Source organism: Callorhinus ursinus, unplaced genomic scaffold, assembly GCF_003265705.2.
Source record: "Callorhinus ursinus isolate GAN/ISIS: 27379988/994484 unplaced genomic scaffold, GSC_fseal_2.0 scaffold3, whole genome shotgun sequence".
NCBI lineage: Eukaryota > Metazoa > Chordata > Mammalia > Carnivora > Otariidae > Callorhinus > Callorhinus ursinus.
In genome coordinates this window covers 494,232-511,818 of record NW_027397065.1, presented here as the reverse complement: position 1 = coordinate 511,818, position 17,587 = coordinate 494,232, and the positions used below count along the sequence as shown (strand labels likewise).

The window sequence follows — 17,587 nt, the reverse complement described above, 5'->3', positions numbered from 1 at the left end:
CTTGATTTATAGCCTTAAATATTTAGACATATGGTGTGTGGGCCCCCATTTGGACTCTTGCTCTAAGACCCACAACTTTTAGAGACAGGACTTCAAATGAAGAGAATGTGCCCACTCTGGATCCCTGTTCTGGTTACTATTACTGCATAACAAATTACCCCCAAACTCAGCAGCTTACAGCAACCATTTTATTATGGAAACAATTGTGTATCAGGAATATGGAAACTCTTTGGCTGGCCAGTTCTTGCTTGGGGTCTCTCATGCCCTTGCAAGAAGATGTCAACTGAGCTCTGTCTTTCTCAAGGCTCGATCAGATTGGTTATCCAAGAGGGCTCATGCAGATGACTGACGGGTAAAGCCATTGGCTGGGAGCTGAGCCGGGACTGTTGACCAGAGGCCTACCACATACCTCTTCAGCACGGCAGTCTCAAGGCCCTTGGATTTTACAGGGCAGCTGGCTGCCTCCAGAAAGAGTCCCAAGAGAACCAGGCAAAAACTCATGGCATTTTATGACCAAGCCTTGGAAGTCACACAATATCACAGAGTCACAAAGTGTGTGCCTTATTGTACGAAGCTGTCACAAGCCTCCCTAGATTTAAGGGGAACGGACACAGATCCATCGTTCAATGGAGGCATTTCAAGTCCCCATTCTTCTTTGGTTATTATCTTAGTCTTCTATAGGGACAGGAACTGACCTCGATCTGTTTGACACTGCTTTGTGTACCCAACAGCACCCATGTAGGGCATGTGAGGTGAGGCCCAGTGCCTGATTTGAGGACACACTAATGACTGTGTAGGTTTCTGTATCTCTAGCACAATCAGCTACATGGCTGAAAAATTGATTTCAAAACTGATGTAAGAAAAAACTATTTCCAACATAATATTTCCTTTGTTTTATTAGGATGCTACAAAGGGTACAATCCAACATCATTATACAAGTATATCACCTATCTGAGAAGAATGACTTAAAGGAAAAGTATGATACTATGAGCTGGTACCTGATATGAGCTAAAAATGAGCAGCTCTTATGTCACTCAGAGATTGAAAAAGTAAAGAAATTAATATTTTCATAGGAAGTAAAAGAAAAAGAACTGCCAGCAATAGTGTAAGAGCATTGTGTAGTGTATCAGAAATCTTTTGGTTACACATGACAGATAACCAAACTCAAATGGTCTTAAAGCAAAAAGAGGGGGAGGGAGAATAGGAGGGGACACAGGAAAGACTTATTTGTTCATGTAACTGGAAAGCTACAAAGTGTTGCTTTCAGGTGAAGCTTGATCCAGAAGTTCAACAACATTACCAAGAACTTGCCTTTCCCTATAGTCTTCCACATGCCTGAATGCTCTTGTATGGCTCTTTGGTAATTTTTAAAATTTGTCTAGCTCCCACTATCCATTCCTCATCAGAGCTTGCTGTCCTTTTGGAGAATAACTGTTTGTGGCTTTCTTTTTTTAAGATTTATTCATTTATTTATGAGAGAGAGAGAGAAAGAGAGTGCATGTGCACACACAAGTGGGGGAAAGGGGCAGAGAGAGAATCTCAAGTAGACTCCACACTGAGCACAGAGCCCAATGTGGGGCTCAATCTTACAGCCCCGAGTCGAAATCAAGAGCCGGACACTTAACTGACTGAGCCACCCAGGTGCCCCTGGAGAATAACTCTTTAATCTTAGTGAGAAGGTAATTCCAGGACGCCTGGATGGCTCAGCCAGTTAAGCATCTGCCTTCAGCTCAGGTCATGATCCCAGGGTCCTGGGATGGAGTCCTGCATCGGGCTCCTTGCTCAGCAGGGAGCCTGCTTCTCCCTCTGCCTGCCGCTCCCCTTGCTTGTGCTCTGTCTCTGTCTGTCTCTCTCTCTCTCTGACAGATAAATGGTGGAATCTTCAAAAGAAAAAACAAAGAAGCTAATTCCAGGCACCTGTCTCCCCCCTACTGAAACTGAGAGAAACAGACTTCACCCCTCCCTGTACTCTTCCTGAGCCCTAGGGTCACAAACAGACATACGACTTAAGCTTAATCAGGTAAATGTTCTATCTTGGGACTTTAGATCTTGACCATGGTCCACAAGGAAGGAGCAGAGGCAAGCCATACCAGAAACTTCTTTTTTTTTTTTTAAGATTTTATTTCTTTATTTGACAGAGAGAGACACAGTGAGAGAGGGAACACAAGCAGGGGGAGTGGGAGAGGGAGAAGCAGGCTTCCTGCTGAGCAGGGAGCCAGATGCGGGGCTCAATCCCAGGACCCTGGGATCATGACCCGAGCCGAAGGCTGACGCTTAACGACTGAGCCACCCAGGCGTCTCCAGAATCTTCTTAATTAGCAACTTCGCTGTGCTTCCCAGCTCCGAAGCATAGCCTGGTTCTCCATATCTAGTCAATTGTTAGAGTCCCAGAAGCATTCTCCCTTGCTTAGGATGCTTAGGTCCTGCTGCTTGATTGCCAAAGTGGTGAAGACTTTTGGGGCATGGCCATGCAGAGGAGAGCTTCCCTTTTCTGTGTTCCCATGGTACTGTGTATCGTATCTTTTTTTTTTTTTTAAGATTTTATTTATTTATTTGACAGAACGAGAGAGCAGGAGAGCACTAGCAGTGGAATCAGCAGAGAGAGACGGAGAAGCAGGCCCCCACCAAGCAGGGAGCCTGACGCGGGGCTCGATCCCAGTACTCTGGGATCATGGCCTGAGCCGAAGGCAGTCGCTTAACTGACTGGGCCACCCAGGTGCCCCTGTGTATAATATCTTTTGATATGCCCTTATCACATTACACTCTGATTTATCTGTCTGTGTTCCCTACCAGACTGAGAGCTCCCTAAGAATAGGGGTCTTAGCTTATGCTTAGCCCAGTGTCTGGTCAATACTAGGCGTATAAAATAATGTGTTAAATTAATTAAATAATCTACTTGGAGAGAAAAGACATGCTTGTATTAAATGATTCTAAAATCTAAGGCAGTATATTATTAAGCAGAAAGCAGAAGGGCTCTTTACAAAGTGTGGAACTGCCAGGAAGAACATTTTTAGGCTGTTTTATGAGACGTTATTGCACGTTCTTTGTTTCCCACTGAAAGGAACAAGGCTTCCTTCAAGAAATGCCTAGTTCTAGGGCTGAGGAAAGAAAAAAAATACAAGATGAGCCTGGAACATCTGTTTGTACTGGAGAATAAAGAATTATAAAAGAATAAAACAGATATCTCAACAACAACAACACAGAAGCCAGCTTGAGGGGATTTCTTCTGGCCCAACTGAGGACAATTTGAGCATCAAAATAAATAATGATAATAAGAGAGTATAGCCCATTGAATAAAATAGGAAACCATGAGTCCACAGAGGTATAAATAAGTTAATGTATAAATCGAAAGCTTAATAAAGAATAAGATATTTAGATAGTGTCAAAGTACCTCCACACAAAATGCTTATAAATTACAAAGGGGAAATTTTCTGGAGAAAAGCCTGCAAGCAGCACTTTAATCAAATGACTAAACTGAACATCATCAAAAATGGGACAGATTAAAAGTGGGCATTACCTGATAATGCACAAAGAATGCAGCATCATTTTGTGACATTCCTGCTAAAGGTGCATAAACTCTACTAGTTATGAGGAGATGTCAGACAACACCCAAATCAAGGGTCCTTCTACAAAATAACTGCCCTGTAGCTTTCAAAAGCGGTAAGGTCAGGAAAAAAAAAAAAAGAAAAGACCGAAGACTCCTTTCAGACAGCAAGAGACAAAAGAGATAATCACTGTATCTAATACAAAGCATCATTAGGACAACTGGTGAAACATAAATGAGTCTGAGGATTAGTGATAATCAAGTGTTTAGGTTAACTTCCTCACCTTGACAGTGTATTCTGGTTCAACAGGAAAATGTCTTATTTATAGGAAATTCACACTAAAGTATTTGGGAGTAATAGACCCATCAGGTTGGCAACCTACTCTCAAATATTTCAGGGAAAAATAAGTTCTTTGTATGGGTACTTCCAACTTTTCTGCAAGTTTGTGATTGTTTAAAAAACATGTACACAAATCAAGATTGACCTTCAGTCTAGTAAATGGTTAACTGTAGGATATAATCTAAAGAGCTGCCCACAGCCATCAGCATGTTTCCATCCGTATTTATCAGTCTGTTTCATCCTTATTAGAACAATGTGTTTCTGTCACACTTTCCTATGTTATCTGCTAAACTACGAATTCTATAAAGTCACAGACTCCTTCTGTTTCACTCAATATTTCATGTATCCAATGCCTAGAACAGTCCCTGGGACACAGTAGGCATTCATGAATAGGCACTGAATGAGTGAACGAATGAATGAATGAATGAACAAACGAACAAAGTGGCTTAGACTAGAAGAAGCATGGCCTTTAGAGTTAGAAAGATCTGGGTAAACTCCCATCTCTCCCATTTCCTAATTGTGCGATCCTGACCCCATTGGTCAACTTCTCAGCCTAGCTGAGACAACAGCCAGACTATTGGATTTGAATCCTGGCTTTATGACTTCCTTGTATGGTCTTGGGTAAGTTGCTTCAGTTTCCTTATCTATGAAATAGCCATTATAATAGTTCCCCACTTCACAGGGCTGTGGAGCATGTTAGGAGTATTTATGACATTATCTGGGCTTGAGTTCTCAACTCTAAAAAGGGATTATTACTTTCAGGGTTGTTGTGAGGATTAAAGGACCCTCAGTAAATAGTGTTTATCATGATTACATTTGTTATCAAATTACAATCTTATGAAGTAGGGAGAGCACCCCCATTTTATAAAAAGAAGAAAACCTAATGACACAAATCAGCTGAGTGACATATTCAAGATCAACACCAGCAAGAGGAGAGTCCAGCTCAGACACAAACACATCTCTCTGGACCCAAGGCTGTGGCTCTTTCTCCTGCATCACTAATTGCTTTAGTGATGACAAAGGGCCCCTGTTAAACTGAAGATATGCTTGCGAAAGACTGCGATGACAGCTCCATCCCAGGGATTCTTAAACATTAGTGTGCAACAGAATCACATGCAATTTTTGTTCAAACAGAGATTATTGCCCCACCCCACAGTTCCTGATCTAGCACATGTGGGTAGGGCCAGAGAATTTTGAGAACCACTGTTAGAGAAGGAATTCCTTGAGAGCCAGCTTAGAAAGCAAGGGAATGCTGAGGGCGGGAGACTGAAGACACCTGACGGGAAACTAGAGGCAAAGGAAGGTCAACTTTAGGGGCTAAGAAGCAATGCGGGAGCTCTGCCAAATAGCATCAAAGCACCTGATCAGACGCTAGCTCAATCTCTACCTTTGGTAAACCACCTTCTCTGAGACAAACAGGACCAATTCCTCAAACACCAGAAACTACCACAACTCACCCCGTACGAAATATCTAAGTTGAGCAGCTCTAAAACTATTTTTATAATTGAATATATAATTTGGAAACCTATCAAAAAAGTCTCCAGCACTCAGATGGTTTCACTGAAGAATTCTAGAAAAACACTTAAATCTATACAACCTCTTCCAGAATATAGAGGGAATACTTCCTGATTCACTTCATGAACCTGACATCAAAACCAGACAAAGAAAGAAAGTAAAAAGAAAGAGAACTACTGACCAATATCTCTCAAAAATATAGATGTAAAAATCCTTAACAAAATATTAGCAAATAGAATTCAGCAATATATAAAAAGAATTACACACCATGAGCAAGTGGGATTTATTCTAGGAGGCAAGTCTGGTTCCATATTTGAAAACAATCACTATAGTCCAGGATATTGACAAGTAGTGGTGTTGGCATCCAGGGGTCTCCACTGAGCGGTGCCTGGGATGAAGGTGGGACCCAGCAAATCTGGGGAAGTGAAAAACGTGGACTCTATACACATGGCTTTTGTTCAAACAAATAAAGTGCTGCGCTCCACACACATTAGGTGACTCCTAGGTTGTACAGCTAATGCTTGTCTAAGACTCTACTTTCAGGGATCATTTCTATAGTTCGTTACAGCTAACGCTTGTCTGTCTGCGACCTGGGGCCACTGGAAGCACAGGGACAAACAGGGGAAAGGTTGGCTTGAGGTTCCAGGTGCTAAATGGGACAGTCCAATTCCCCAAGGTGAGACTGATCCCAAGAGTAGGGACCAAGAGCAAAGAAGAGGAAGAGAACCTGGAAAAAGTTGGCAACTCCTAAAATGCAAAGACTCTATTCATGGCTTTCTGTGCCTTGCCTGAATGCGCTCAGCACTCACCATTCCAGTACACAGCGCAAGCTGACAGGGTCTCACTGTCTCCTGAGGGAGAGCTCTTGCCCTGTAGTCAGCATAAGTGCTAGGGAGTTAGTGCTCCCCAGAGCAGCCCTTAGTCAATGAAGGATGGGGGCGGGGGTGGGGGGGGGGCGAAGCTGGAAGGTAAAGACTCCAGCTCCTGTGTCTCTAGGAGGGTAACTTAGGCTGTTCTTCACAAACTTTCATGTGCTTATGACTTACCTGGGAAGCTTAATAAAATGCAGATTCTGATTCAGCAGGTCTGGGGTGGGGCCTGACATTCTGCATTTCTAACAAGCTCCCAGTCAATGCCTATGCTGCTGGTCTGGGGACCACACTTTGATTCCCCTACCAGGGCTCTCTGCACTTTCCTCCTAAATAAACTGCTCTCAAATTCTTGTTGGAGGGTATGCGTTGGGGAAAATACTTTTTTCCATCTCTCTTCTTACGTTTTATACTCCTTGTTCTCAGTTTTCTATAAGCTTGACCACTACCTTGCAATGTGACCCAGGGCAAACATTTCATTTCCTCATCTCCAGAATGAGGGGGTTAGACTGTCTAGTTTCCTTCCCACTCCAACACCCTAAAGCAGTTCTCATTATTCTAGTGATTATCATACTTTCCACACTCCTCCCGATCTGCTTTCCTGCTCTTGTGCATGACCTTTAAAAAAAATCAAGCTGGCTTCACATTCTGCTCATCTTCAAAAGATGTCTCTAAACAGAAATGGAAAATGGAAGCCTTTTCTTTAAACATAATAGCAAAAATCCTTGACAGATAAAGGATACAGCAAATGTTCACACATGCAGATGACATTTTCATTGTGTGGGAGAAAAAGAGACCATTCACAAAAACATAAGAACAGTGGTTTCAGGCAGAGGCCGAAAATGAAAATCAGTGAGAAACCAACAAAAGATATGAAACCATAATCAAAGGACATCTAAATAGGAGATAATACACATAAGAAAACACAATAGTGAGTTTGTGAACTTGTCTGCTTTTGGATCAAACATCCCTAAACATACATATGCAAATATAAGCTGTCCCGGACAGTCACTCTGAAAAGCTACCTTCTCACACCTATGCTTAAAATATTTTGAAATTCCTCTAATTTACAAGAAACCAAGTTAATGAGTATATACGTAATATTACCATTTTAGTCGCCATTTTTTTAATCCAAAATGAGAAAACCAACATAATGCAAACCTTATTTCTGGTAACTTAATAAATTTTCTAAAATATTAATAAATGAAATTTATTATGTAACCATCAGTTATTGCTGTGTAACATATAATCTCCAAATCACGGGACATACAACAAGTAGTTATGTCCCATATATGAGCCCGCATGCCTGCTCTAACCCCCTCATTCTGGAGATGAGGAAATGAAATGTTTGCCCTGGGTCACATTGCAAGGTAGTGGTCAAGCTTATAGAAAACTGAGAACAAGGAGCACAAAACATAAGAAGAGAGATGGAAAAAAGTATTTTCCCTAAAGCATACCCTCCAACAAGAATTTGAGAGCCAACTGTTTATTTAGTCTGCAGGTTGGCTGGGTGGCTCTGCAATAGGTGAATTCAGCATAGCACCCAGTTGCTGCTGGAGAAAGCTCCTCAGGCCTATCATCTTCCCGTGGCAGATGTCACGTAGTCCCAAGAATTGGAACACATGCTGCTTCGAAGGGCTAGGCTTGGGATTGATACACCCTTACCTCCCCATGTTCCATTCCAAAGCAAGTCATGTGGCCTAGCCCGACATTAATACATGCCTCCCATGAAGTTATCAGTGGATGGAATGAATATGTGCTGAACAATAATCGAATCTGCTAAAATGGTATTAAGAACTCTAGAGGCGTTTTCTAAAGAGGGGTGATATGAGTAATAACACTGTTATTGAAATAAGGATATACTTGCATATGAGGACCATCTGGGAGGCATGAGTTTTACTTTGTTTTAAAAAGTCATTTTTATGCTTTTTATAAAAACCAAACTTAATGCTTGCCTAAGCATTTTATTTATGCTTGTATGGGACCAAAACCTACCCACAGAGGATCCTAAAAGTTGTTAAGTCCATGTTGCATTCGTTCTTCTCTTTCATAAGATCTTTAAAAGGAGAAGCAAAATGACCAGACTCTCCAATCTGGTATCTCTAGGCTAGGGTTTGGCAGGCTGCAGAAGGATGAGAAAGCATCACCAGTTTGCTGGAGTCGGTTAGGTTTTGTGGTAAGCTACTCTGGACAGTCAGGAGCCCTGAGTTCAAACCAGATGCTCCTACTTCCTTAGCTGCTCCTATGATGTCAGCTGCATGCCTGACGCGTTGCGTCATCTCCGCCGGCTTCCATGTCTTCACCTGTAAATGCTCTCCCAGGTGCAGCCGGCCCTAACAATACAGGAACTAGGAATGTATCACATGCTGGAGGTTTTTCTGCTGTCACCATTTCCTTAATGAGAACTGCATTGTAAAGTCACTGATTTCAGCTCTAGTAAGTGTAACAGCTTTTATGTGTTACCAGCTGAGAATGAAAATTCTCATTTAATACTTTAGATTTTGTCTTCTGTAAAGATGAGTGTCTTGGGATTTGCTGGGATCATTAATAGTGAGGTGACAGTTTCTAGTCTAGATTAATGCTCTAGATTAAATGCTCTGGACCATTAGATTAAATGCTCTAGATTAAAACCAAGATTGCCTTTCTCCGTTGAGTGACTCTGATGTGCCTGCAAACATAACACTGTGTGTGTGTGTGTGTGTGTGTTTGGCAGTGAGGGTAATTTCATAACAAAATGATCAATAACAAAGGGTTTTGGGGAGCTATGATAACATCCTAAGAATGAGAAGGTGCGCACTCTACCTGGCCGTCAACAGCCAGCAGGGGAAAGGTAGTCAAATACTCAGAAGCCAGCTTCTAAAAGTCCACACTGTCTGGACAGCATTTAACTAATCAGTCCTGTCGGGTTCTTCGGACGGATGTTAACCTCACTACTTACTTGCTTAGCAAACACCTGTATCTGCCTAGCCAGGCACATGCTAGGAGTTGCGTACATTACCTCATTTAATTCTGTTCACAGTCCTCTGACATAAGTACTGCTATCCTCCCCTCACAGGTAAGAAACTCGGACCGTTCCCAGCTTTGCCAACTTCGGCGGCCCCGGATTGGCTGATATTCCTGGCACCCCAAATCCCACCTCCCTGTGCACTGGCGGGGCCTGGCGGCCAGCCGGGAGCCGGCTTCACGGCCTGGGGGGCGGGCGGCGCCGGTGCCCTGCGGAGCGGAGGCGGGCTCAGCGCGGCCCGACCCAGCCCGACGCCCTCGGCCCCGGGGGCTTCGCTGCGGGCCGGGCCATGGAGCGCCCGGCGCCGGGAGAGGTGCGCATGAGCCAGGCCATCCAGCCTGCGCACGCCAACCCGCGCGGCGAGCTGAGCGCGGGGCAGCTGCTCAAGTGGATCGACGCCACCGCCTGCCTGGCGGGTAGGGGGCTGACGGGGCAGAGTGCTGTGGGGGCTGGCGGGGGAGGGCGGGAGGCCGGAAGGCCCGGGTGGCGGGGGTGTCCGGCGCGTGTGTGGTGGTAGGGGGTGTCTGGGAAGTGGCGCGCGGGCTTGGGTGTGAGGATGTGGGGTGGCGGGACAAGGGGGGATCCCGAGGACCCGGGTGCGGGCCGACCCACTGACGCTCGGAGCCTCAGCCCGCACGGTTGCTAGACCCCGGATCAGTGAGGAGAGGGAAGACAGGAAAGGGTATTTACAGTTGTGAGCCCTGTGCAGCTGGGGACCGTAAGGACTGAGATAGTTCATCCAACACTGGGAATGACCTAGACCAGTGATTCTCACACGTTTTAGTCTTAGGACTACTTTACTGCATTAAATAAGTGAGGACCCCGAGAGCTTTTGTTTATGTGGGTTATTTTTGTTGATATTTACTATAATAGAAATCTTTAAAAATTAATTCATTGAAAAAGAACAAGAATAAACCCATGACATAGTTTTATTGAAAAAACAACTATAATTTTAACAATAAGAAAAATGTACTTAGAGGCATGGTATTGGTTTACATTTTTGCACATCTCTTTAATGTCTGGCTTGATAGATTACTCACCTCTCATACCTGCTCCTGCATTCAGTCTGTGGCTCCCACACCCTTATTTAAGTCTCTTCTCAGGACCTTTGCACCTGCTTCTCATTTTACCATTATGCTCTTCTCTTGGCCCTTTACGTCATTATATCTCAGCTTAAATATCCTTTCCTCAGAGAAGTCTTTCTTGGCCACCTGTTTACGTTTGTACCCTTTCAGCAGTTTGATCACAATGCCCTTTTTATTTACTTCATACCACGTAGCACAATCTGTAATTATTTTGTGTATTGATCTGTTCACCTCTTTATTTCTTGCCTGGCTAATTAAGATGTGAACTATAGCTAGTCCTCCAGTGCTTAGTAAGCTCTAAATAAAGACCTCCTGCTTTTATGGATGGGTAGGTTGGTGACGGTTGGGTCTAGAACTTGGAATCTCATTTCTAAAATGAAGTCAGGCTTTGCATATGGCACTTAACAGACTCAGCAAATGTACATTTTGAAGGAAAATATGTTAGGATAAAACAATAAAGCTGGAAGGAGCTTAAGATCATGTATCTTAGGACTCCTTATTTTATAGAGGACAAAAGTAAAACTCAGATGATTTACAGAACCTTGCTTTTCTCACTGAACATCAGTAGAGTTCCTAATCCCCGTGTTAACTGCCCACAAAATTTAGTCATGTATTTATGCCAATCTGCTTGTTTGTTTTCTGTTTGTTGATGGGTCTGTTTGGTTTCTGTCTTAACAGTTTTTTATCAGTATTTGAGGTTGATTTTAATAACATAAATAATAGAAGCATGAATATAAAATTAATTCACATCTAAGAGAAACTAGTGTAGAAATCATTGAGGTTGCTAATAATAACGATGCCTTATTGCCAAGGCAACTGAATATATTGTGTGAATATTGCAGTGACTTTTAGTTACCTCCCTTTGTGCCTCTGCCCTGTAAAAGATAAACAGTTGGCCTCCTGCAACTGTCACAAAAATTTCTTGGGAAACTCAGACCATAGACTGATTCAATTGATAACCAATTACTCTGGATGAATAGTTAGATTACTAACAATACAACATTAAAGAAACCTTTAAGATATAGTTTTTTTGGACACATGGAGATACCTGTGTTAAACACTCCATGGTGAGAAGTACCATATAAGCAAGGGATTTTATTTAGCGAAGGTCTAACAGAATCTATGGCAGAGAAATGTTGCACCATAGTGCTTTACTTTATATAATAAGGATAATACAAAAACTGCTTTTCCTGGCATTTTCCCGGCCAGAGTTCCTTATTGACCAGCACTTCTTTACAGCCACTTATTATGATAAATAATGATCATATAGTCATAGCCCCCAAGGCACAGCCGTGACTCCCGGGCACTGCTAGATTCCAAAATATCTTCTTAATATTTAAAAAAAGATTTAATATATTCACTATCATTTTGGCATTAAACCTCATTTCTGTTAGTAGCCCCATTTTTCTAGTTCCTTAAGCCTAGAGGATTGAAGCCATATCTGAGGCATCCTCCACCCTCCATATCCGTTTCTGATTTTGAAATATCACAAACTCGCATATCCCTCTGTTTCACTTCTGAATCTTTTCCAGGGTTCATTCTCTCAGGAATGGCATGCAAGCCACCCAGTTGGGCAAGTCAGAAATCTAGGGGTTATCCATTCTTGATACCTCTCTCTACCTTGCTTCACCCTCTACATATTCAACCCATGAACCAAGTCCTGTCAATGTTACCTTAAAGGAATCACCCAAACCCACACACTTTGCTATGCTTCCATTGCCACCACCTAGGCCAAGCCACCATCATCCTTCATGTAAACTTCTGCAGTGGTTTCTAAACTGATCTTCTCCATTCATTCTGGTCTCTTCTCCACCCTGCATCTGAAGTATTTTTTGAAGGTGCTAATCTGATCATATCATAGGTTGTTTATCTTCCCCCATTGTCTTCCTTATCAAGGGCTTTAAGTATCTAGCATGGTAAGTATCTCCTATCAAAAAAAAAAAAAAAATGTTGGGCGCCTGGTTGGCTCAGTTGGTTAAACAACTGCCTTCAGCTCAGGTCATGATCCTGGGGTCCCGGGATCAAGTCCCACATCGGGCTTCCTGCTCAGCAGGGAGTCTGCTTCTCCCTCTGACCCTCTTCCCTCTCGTGCTTTCTATCTCTCATTCTCTCTCTTTCTCAAATAAATAAAATTTTTAAAAAATGTTGCAGAGATAACAACTATAAACTCTGGAGAAAAACATTAAATAAAAGCTACTTAATGGCAACTGACAAGTGAACAAAAGCAGATTTAGAACATTTGGAAGTCAACACTTAGAAGAGAGTGGTACTAGCTAACTTTCTCTGTTTCATTTTGTTTATTTTTTAATGACGTTAAGCCTCAAAAAAGACTCCATTCTGTTGCCAACTAAATTTCTGATGGAAAGCCCACAGACTTGCCTTATTTGAAGTGCCAGAGGATTTGGGGAAAACACAGCTACTGAAATGTGAGGAGAATTCAAGAAAGGAGTGAACCAGAGAGGCAGTGCCCTAAAATCTATGTTTTTTTGCTCAAATATCTGGTGAACCTTGGATCATGTATGCATAGGAGAAACTCCAACCTTCCTAGATAATGCCAAAAGAACTGAAAAGTGCTATCCCAACCTCTAGGGAGACAAGAGTTTTATAGTTTGAGTTTAGTTAACTGCTTACTTGAAAAAAAAAACAGAACAAAATAGTACTCTTCAGAAGAACATGTTAAGAATACATAAGTTCTACGATTTATCGCTCATAATGGCTACCATAGAGTCCGAAATTACTTGATATACAAAGAAACAGGGAAATATGATGCATTCTTAAATGAAAAGATAATGGAGATCAATCCCTAGATGACCCCCGTGCTAGAATTAAGCTTCTGGGATTCTGTAGCAGCTATTATAACTACGGTTGAGGATATAATAAAAACTATGATCATAAAGAATGAAAAGATAGTTTCAGCAGAGAAATAGAAACACAAAAAAAGAACCAAGTGGAAATTCCCGAACTGAAAATTACTGTATCTGAAATAAAAAAATTCACTGGATAGGCTTAACAGCAGACTGGAGGGGACAAAGAGTGAGTAAACATAAAAATGGACAATAGAAATTATATAGTCTTTAGAAAAGGGAAAAGATGAATTTCAAAAATGAACAAACAGATTTATGAAAAAATACTTCCAAAGGTGTAACATACTTGTCATTGGAGCCCCAAAAGAGATGAGAAAAAGTATGAAGCATAAAACAAATATTTAAAGAAATAGTAGCTGAAATTTTCCCACATGTGATGAAAGACATACATTTACAGATTGAAGAAGATCATAGCAAGACAGTGGAACAATATCTTTAATAATAATTATAAAACTGTTAACCAAGAACTTCAAGGCCCTGTGCATAGCGCATTCTCAGCCAACCCTTCAGCCTTACCAGCTCTCCTTCTTGCTTTCTGCATTTTTTCCCAAAGATTTTATTATTTATTAGAGAGAGAGAGTGTGTGTGCACACTCGAGTGGGGAGATGGACAGAGGGAGAGGGAAAGAGAGAATCTCAGGCAGACTCTGTGATGAGTGTGGAGCCCAAGATCATGACCTGAGTTGAAATCAAGAGTCAGACGCTTAACCAGCTGAGCCACCCAGGCACCCCTCTTGCTTTCTGCATTTTATCCTCAAAGACTTTGATCAGGATCTTTGTAATTGTTTCCCTCTGTTCATTTTGCTCACCTTTTCTCTGTTCTTCCTCCCCAACACATGTATTTTAGTCTTAATCATCCTTCAGATCTCTGCTGAAGCATCCCCCTCCACATGGAAATCTTCCCTGACATCCCACCTAGGTCTGGTTTCTCAGTTACGATTCCCATACAATTCATGTTTTCTTCAGAGCACTTAATTCATTTTGTTATTACTTATTCATTTTATTAATCCCTGGCTTCTCCACTAGATTCTGTGAGAACAGAGATCATGGCTGTTTTATATTATCAGCCCCTTACATAGAGGCTAGCATATCACAGGTAATTCATTCAACATTATTTAAAGGAATGAATGAATGGAGATACCACCATTTTAAACAATCATCATCTCATATCTGGATTACAACCACTTAGCTACTCTGCTACTATTCCCAGCCTCTCTCTCAATTTCTCAAGGAAATCAGTAATAGCTTTAGAGTTCTTCCACTTTTATTGGTGTACTGTATGAAGGACAATCAAAATCAAGAATCAGAGCAAGCTGGTCTTTTAAATTCATACATGACACAATTGTAAACAAAATAAAACAATCACATGTACAAATTGTGGTCCTATGTTGGGTCCCCATATTTTTGTTTTTTCTTTTTAATGACCCTTAAAAGTCTATAGTCTAAACCATGGCTATTGAGCCTCTGAAGCCCACATTTAGCTAAGCACTTCTCTAAAGAGTGTTCCTTGACTGCTCTTTTCTGAGAGTTTCTATTGCTTCTGTAGTCAAAATCACTATTTAGAACAATGGAGTCAATCTTTCTAAACCTAAATTTCCTCATTTGTAAAATTAAAGTAATAATTGTACCAACCTCATGTAATTGACATGCATAAATACTTAGCTCAGCGCCTGGTCAATAATAAGTGTTTAATAAATGGTAACTATTATGATAATGTTTGTTCATGATCCCAGTCTAGTATAGTGCTATATATTATATATATGACATATAAATTATATATATGACATATAAATTATATATAGTGCTATATATATGGGACATAATTTATATATATTTACATATATATAAAATAGATGCTTGATATATAAAATAAAAATTTAGCCTTGGGACTAAATGAGTGTGGAGGGTTCCACACTCATCACAGAGTCTGCTTTAGCACTTTAGTTATCATTTAAATCATTCAAAATTGGTCACTTATGTTGACACACATGGTAACACTTTATTAACAAGAATAGTTTAATAAACTCCACATCCTGTTCCTTCATGTCAGGCAAGTAGAATGACTGTGTATTAGGTACTCCTTAGTCAATGTTTCATAGTGTATTATTTGCAAGGATCCAGTAGTTCTCTGGAAATCTTAAGCTCTAAAAGGGCACCGACTATGTATGGCTAGCTCTCTAATTGCCACCGAGTACACTTGGTAAGAGGTAGGACTGACTCAGCTCAGTGTCTGGAAATCAGCAGGAATTTAATAGGTGTTTGATACACTGAATTCATTTGAGCCCAACTTGAGTATTTCTAGAGTCTGGTCCTTTTACATTCCCTTCCTGTCACTGAACTTAATAGCTGGGAAGCCAGTCGTCCCCTCTCCGTTACTCACACACACAGTGCCCCTATGGTTACTTTTCCGCTAACTCAGTTTATATTATGTGCATGTTTGGAAGAACAGTTAATTATTTCCAACTGGTAAAACCAAAATGTCCAATTTTCTACAAATGAGATTATAGGAAAGAGTGTCCTAAATACCTGCTCTTTGGAGTATTTTCTCACCTCTCTTTATCTTGCACTGTCAGTTATTATTGCAGTTAAGGTTTCTACACAAAGAAGACAATGTCAGTGTAATTCAGTCTCTTCCATAATGTGGCAGCAGGAGTGATGTCTCCAAAATTAAAATGGGGTTAAAATTTCCTAAAAAGCCAGTGCAGTCTATTTCAGTTTTAACTGACTGTTCATCAAAATCAGATTCTGGCAGAAGCACATGTCCACATTTTTCCTAAAGAGAGTAAGTTCTGATATTTCTATATAAAACAAAATCAATAATAAAAAAACCCTCAACCAATTAAATGTAATATGGAAATAGCTAGGGTTCTTCCTTAATCTCTTTCCACACTATTTAATACTCTCCTCTCCAACATAATTAATGCATACTGAATTTGGTAATAATGAACAATAAGTATTGACTAAATACCTAGTATGTGCTGAGTATTTCTGTGATACCCAGAGAAGTTGCTCTCTGATTTGGGGTATGATCTCAGGGTCTCCATACTGTTCAATGCTTATACATGTTAACTGGTCTAAGTATATGTAGCTTCTGATTATGTGGGATAATGCATACAGCTTTAATGCATTGTTTTTAAAACAAAAGGAGGGTAGTATCTGACAAAATATTTAAAGTTGGCACCAACTTACTAAAATTGCTATTTCAATAGCTAGGTATACTAGGTATTAAATTTCAAATCAAAGACAGTGTAAGTTAAAACTTAGAAGAAAGTACAGTAATTTCCATGCAGTAGAAATACAACTTACAGAATGAAAGAACTGTTACTGATCCAGATCATCCACAAGTGTGGGCATAGTGGTACTTTACTGAACCAGAGGATGAGTTACTAGAATAAGTCCATTTAATTTTTTATTTCTTTTCCCTTATGATTTAGACATAACTATTAATGCAGCACATTTTTACCTGTTTTTTGAAGCTGAAAAACATGCTGGGGTTTCCTGTGTTACAGCCTCAGTGGATGACATACAATTTGCGGAGACAGCTAGGTAAGTGGCATCACTCTACCACACCTTTCTCCTGGGCTTATTGCCTCATTTACAATATAGATTTGTGGCACCTTTGCCTATTTATTTGGACTCAGTGATCCAATTTGTTAATCAAATAAATAATACTTGACCTCGTGTAAATCAGTAAAATAGTAATTGCAGGACCTACTTTTAGTAAAGACTTTTAAGTGTAAATTCATAGTCCTGATTTTGTGAGACACAGCTCTCAGAATAGATACCTTTTGGTAGAGACAGAGCAGGATTTCTAAAAGCTGCTTCTTAGTTGCTTCTTCCTCTACTAGAAGAATAATTAATGATAATAAGTAGGTCTGTGATGGTGAATTTCATCATTAGGTTATTGGGTAAACATTAATTCATCTGACTACAGATGTTAAATTATGAAAAACATATTATGTGTGGGAGTGTGTATGTGCTTTACCATCTCTTATTGCAGAAAATTTCAAGATCAACGAAGATTTCAAACATACACAAAAGTAGAGAGATTAGTATAGTATATCCCCAAGGATTGTCACCTAACTACCACAGTGATCAACTGATGGACACTCTTGTTTTATCAGCACATCTCCATACTCCCCCACACACCTGGATTATTTCAAAGGAAATCTCAGGCATCATCTGTGATTGTTTCATTATATATTTCTATATGATAAGGGCTCTTTTAGAAAACATAATAACATAATCACAACACCATTAACAGAAATCATTATTCCCAATGGTCTCAAAAAATGTGTTTTTTTTAATTAAACAATTGGTTTCTTGAATCAGGATTCAATATGGATGATAAGTCTTTTAACATATAA

General features: G+C 40.6%; 1 protein-coding gene and 1 long non-coding RNA gene across 3 annotated transcripts in view; one reads left to right on the top strand and one right to left on the bottom strand.

The window, feature by feature from the left end:
• Positions 1 to 17,587, bottom strand: part of LOC112819898 (uncharacterized) — a 64,071-nt gene that overhangs the window by 45,123 nt on the left and 1,361 nt on the right. The window lies entirely within an intron of this gene.
• ACOT12 (acyl-CoA thioesterase 12) overlaps positions 9,368 to 17,587 on the top strand; it is a 50,879-nt gene continuing 42,659 nt past the window's right edge. Inside the window, exons 1-2 of one of the 2 annotated variants that reach the window (XM_025866721.2) lie at positions 9,368 to 9,688; positions 16,697 to 16,766. In XM_025866721.2, the coding sequence (XP_025722506.1) occupies positions 9,562 to 9,688; positions 16,697 to 16,766 (197 nt within the window). In that variant the 5' untranslated portion in view covers positions 9,368 to 9,561. The remainder of the gene's footprint in view (positions 9,689 to 16,696; positions 16,767 to 17,587) is intronic. The other variant, XM_073887498.1, reaches the window with a different exon arrangement.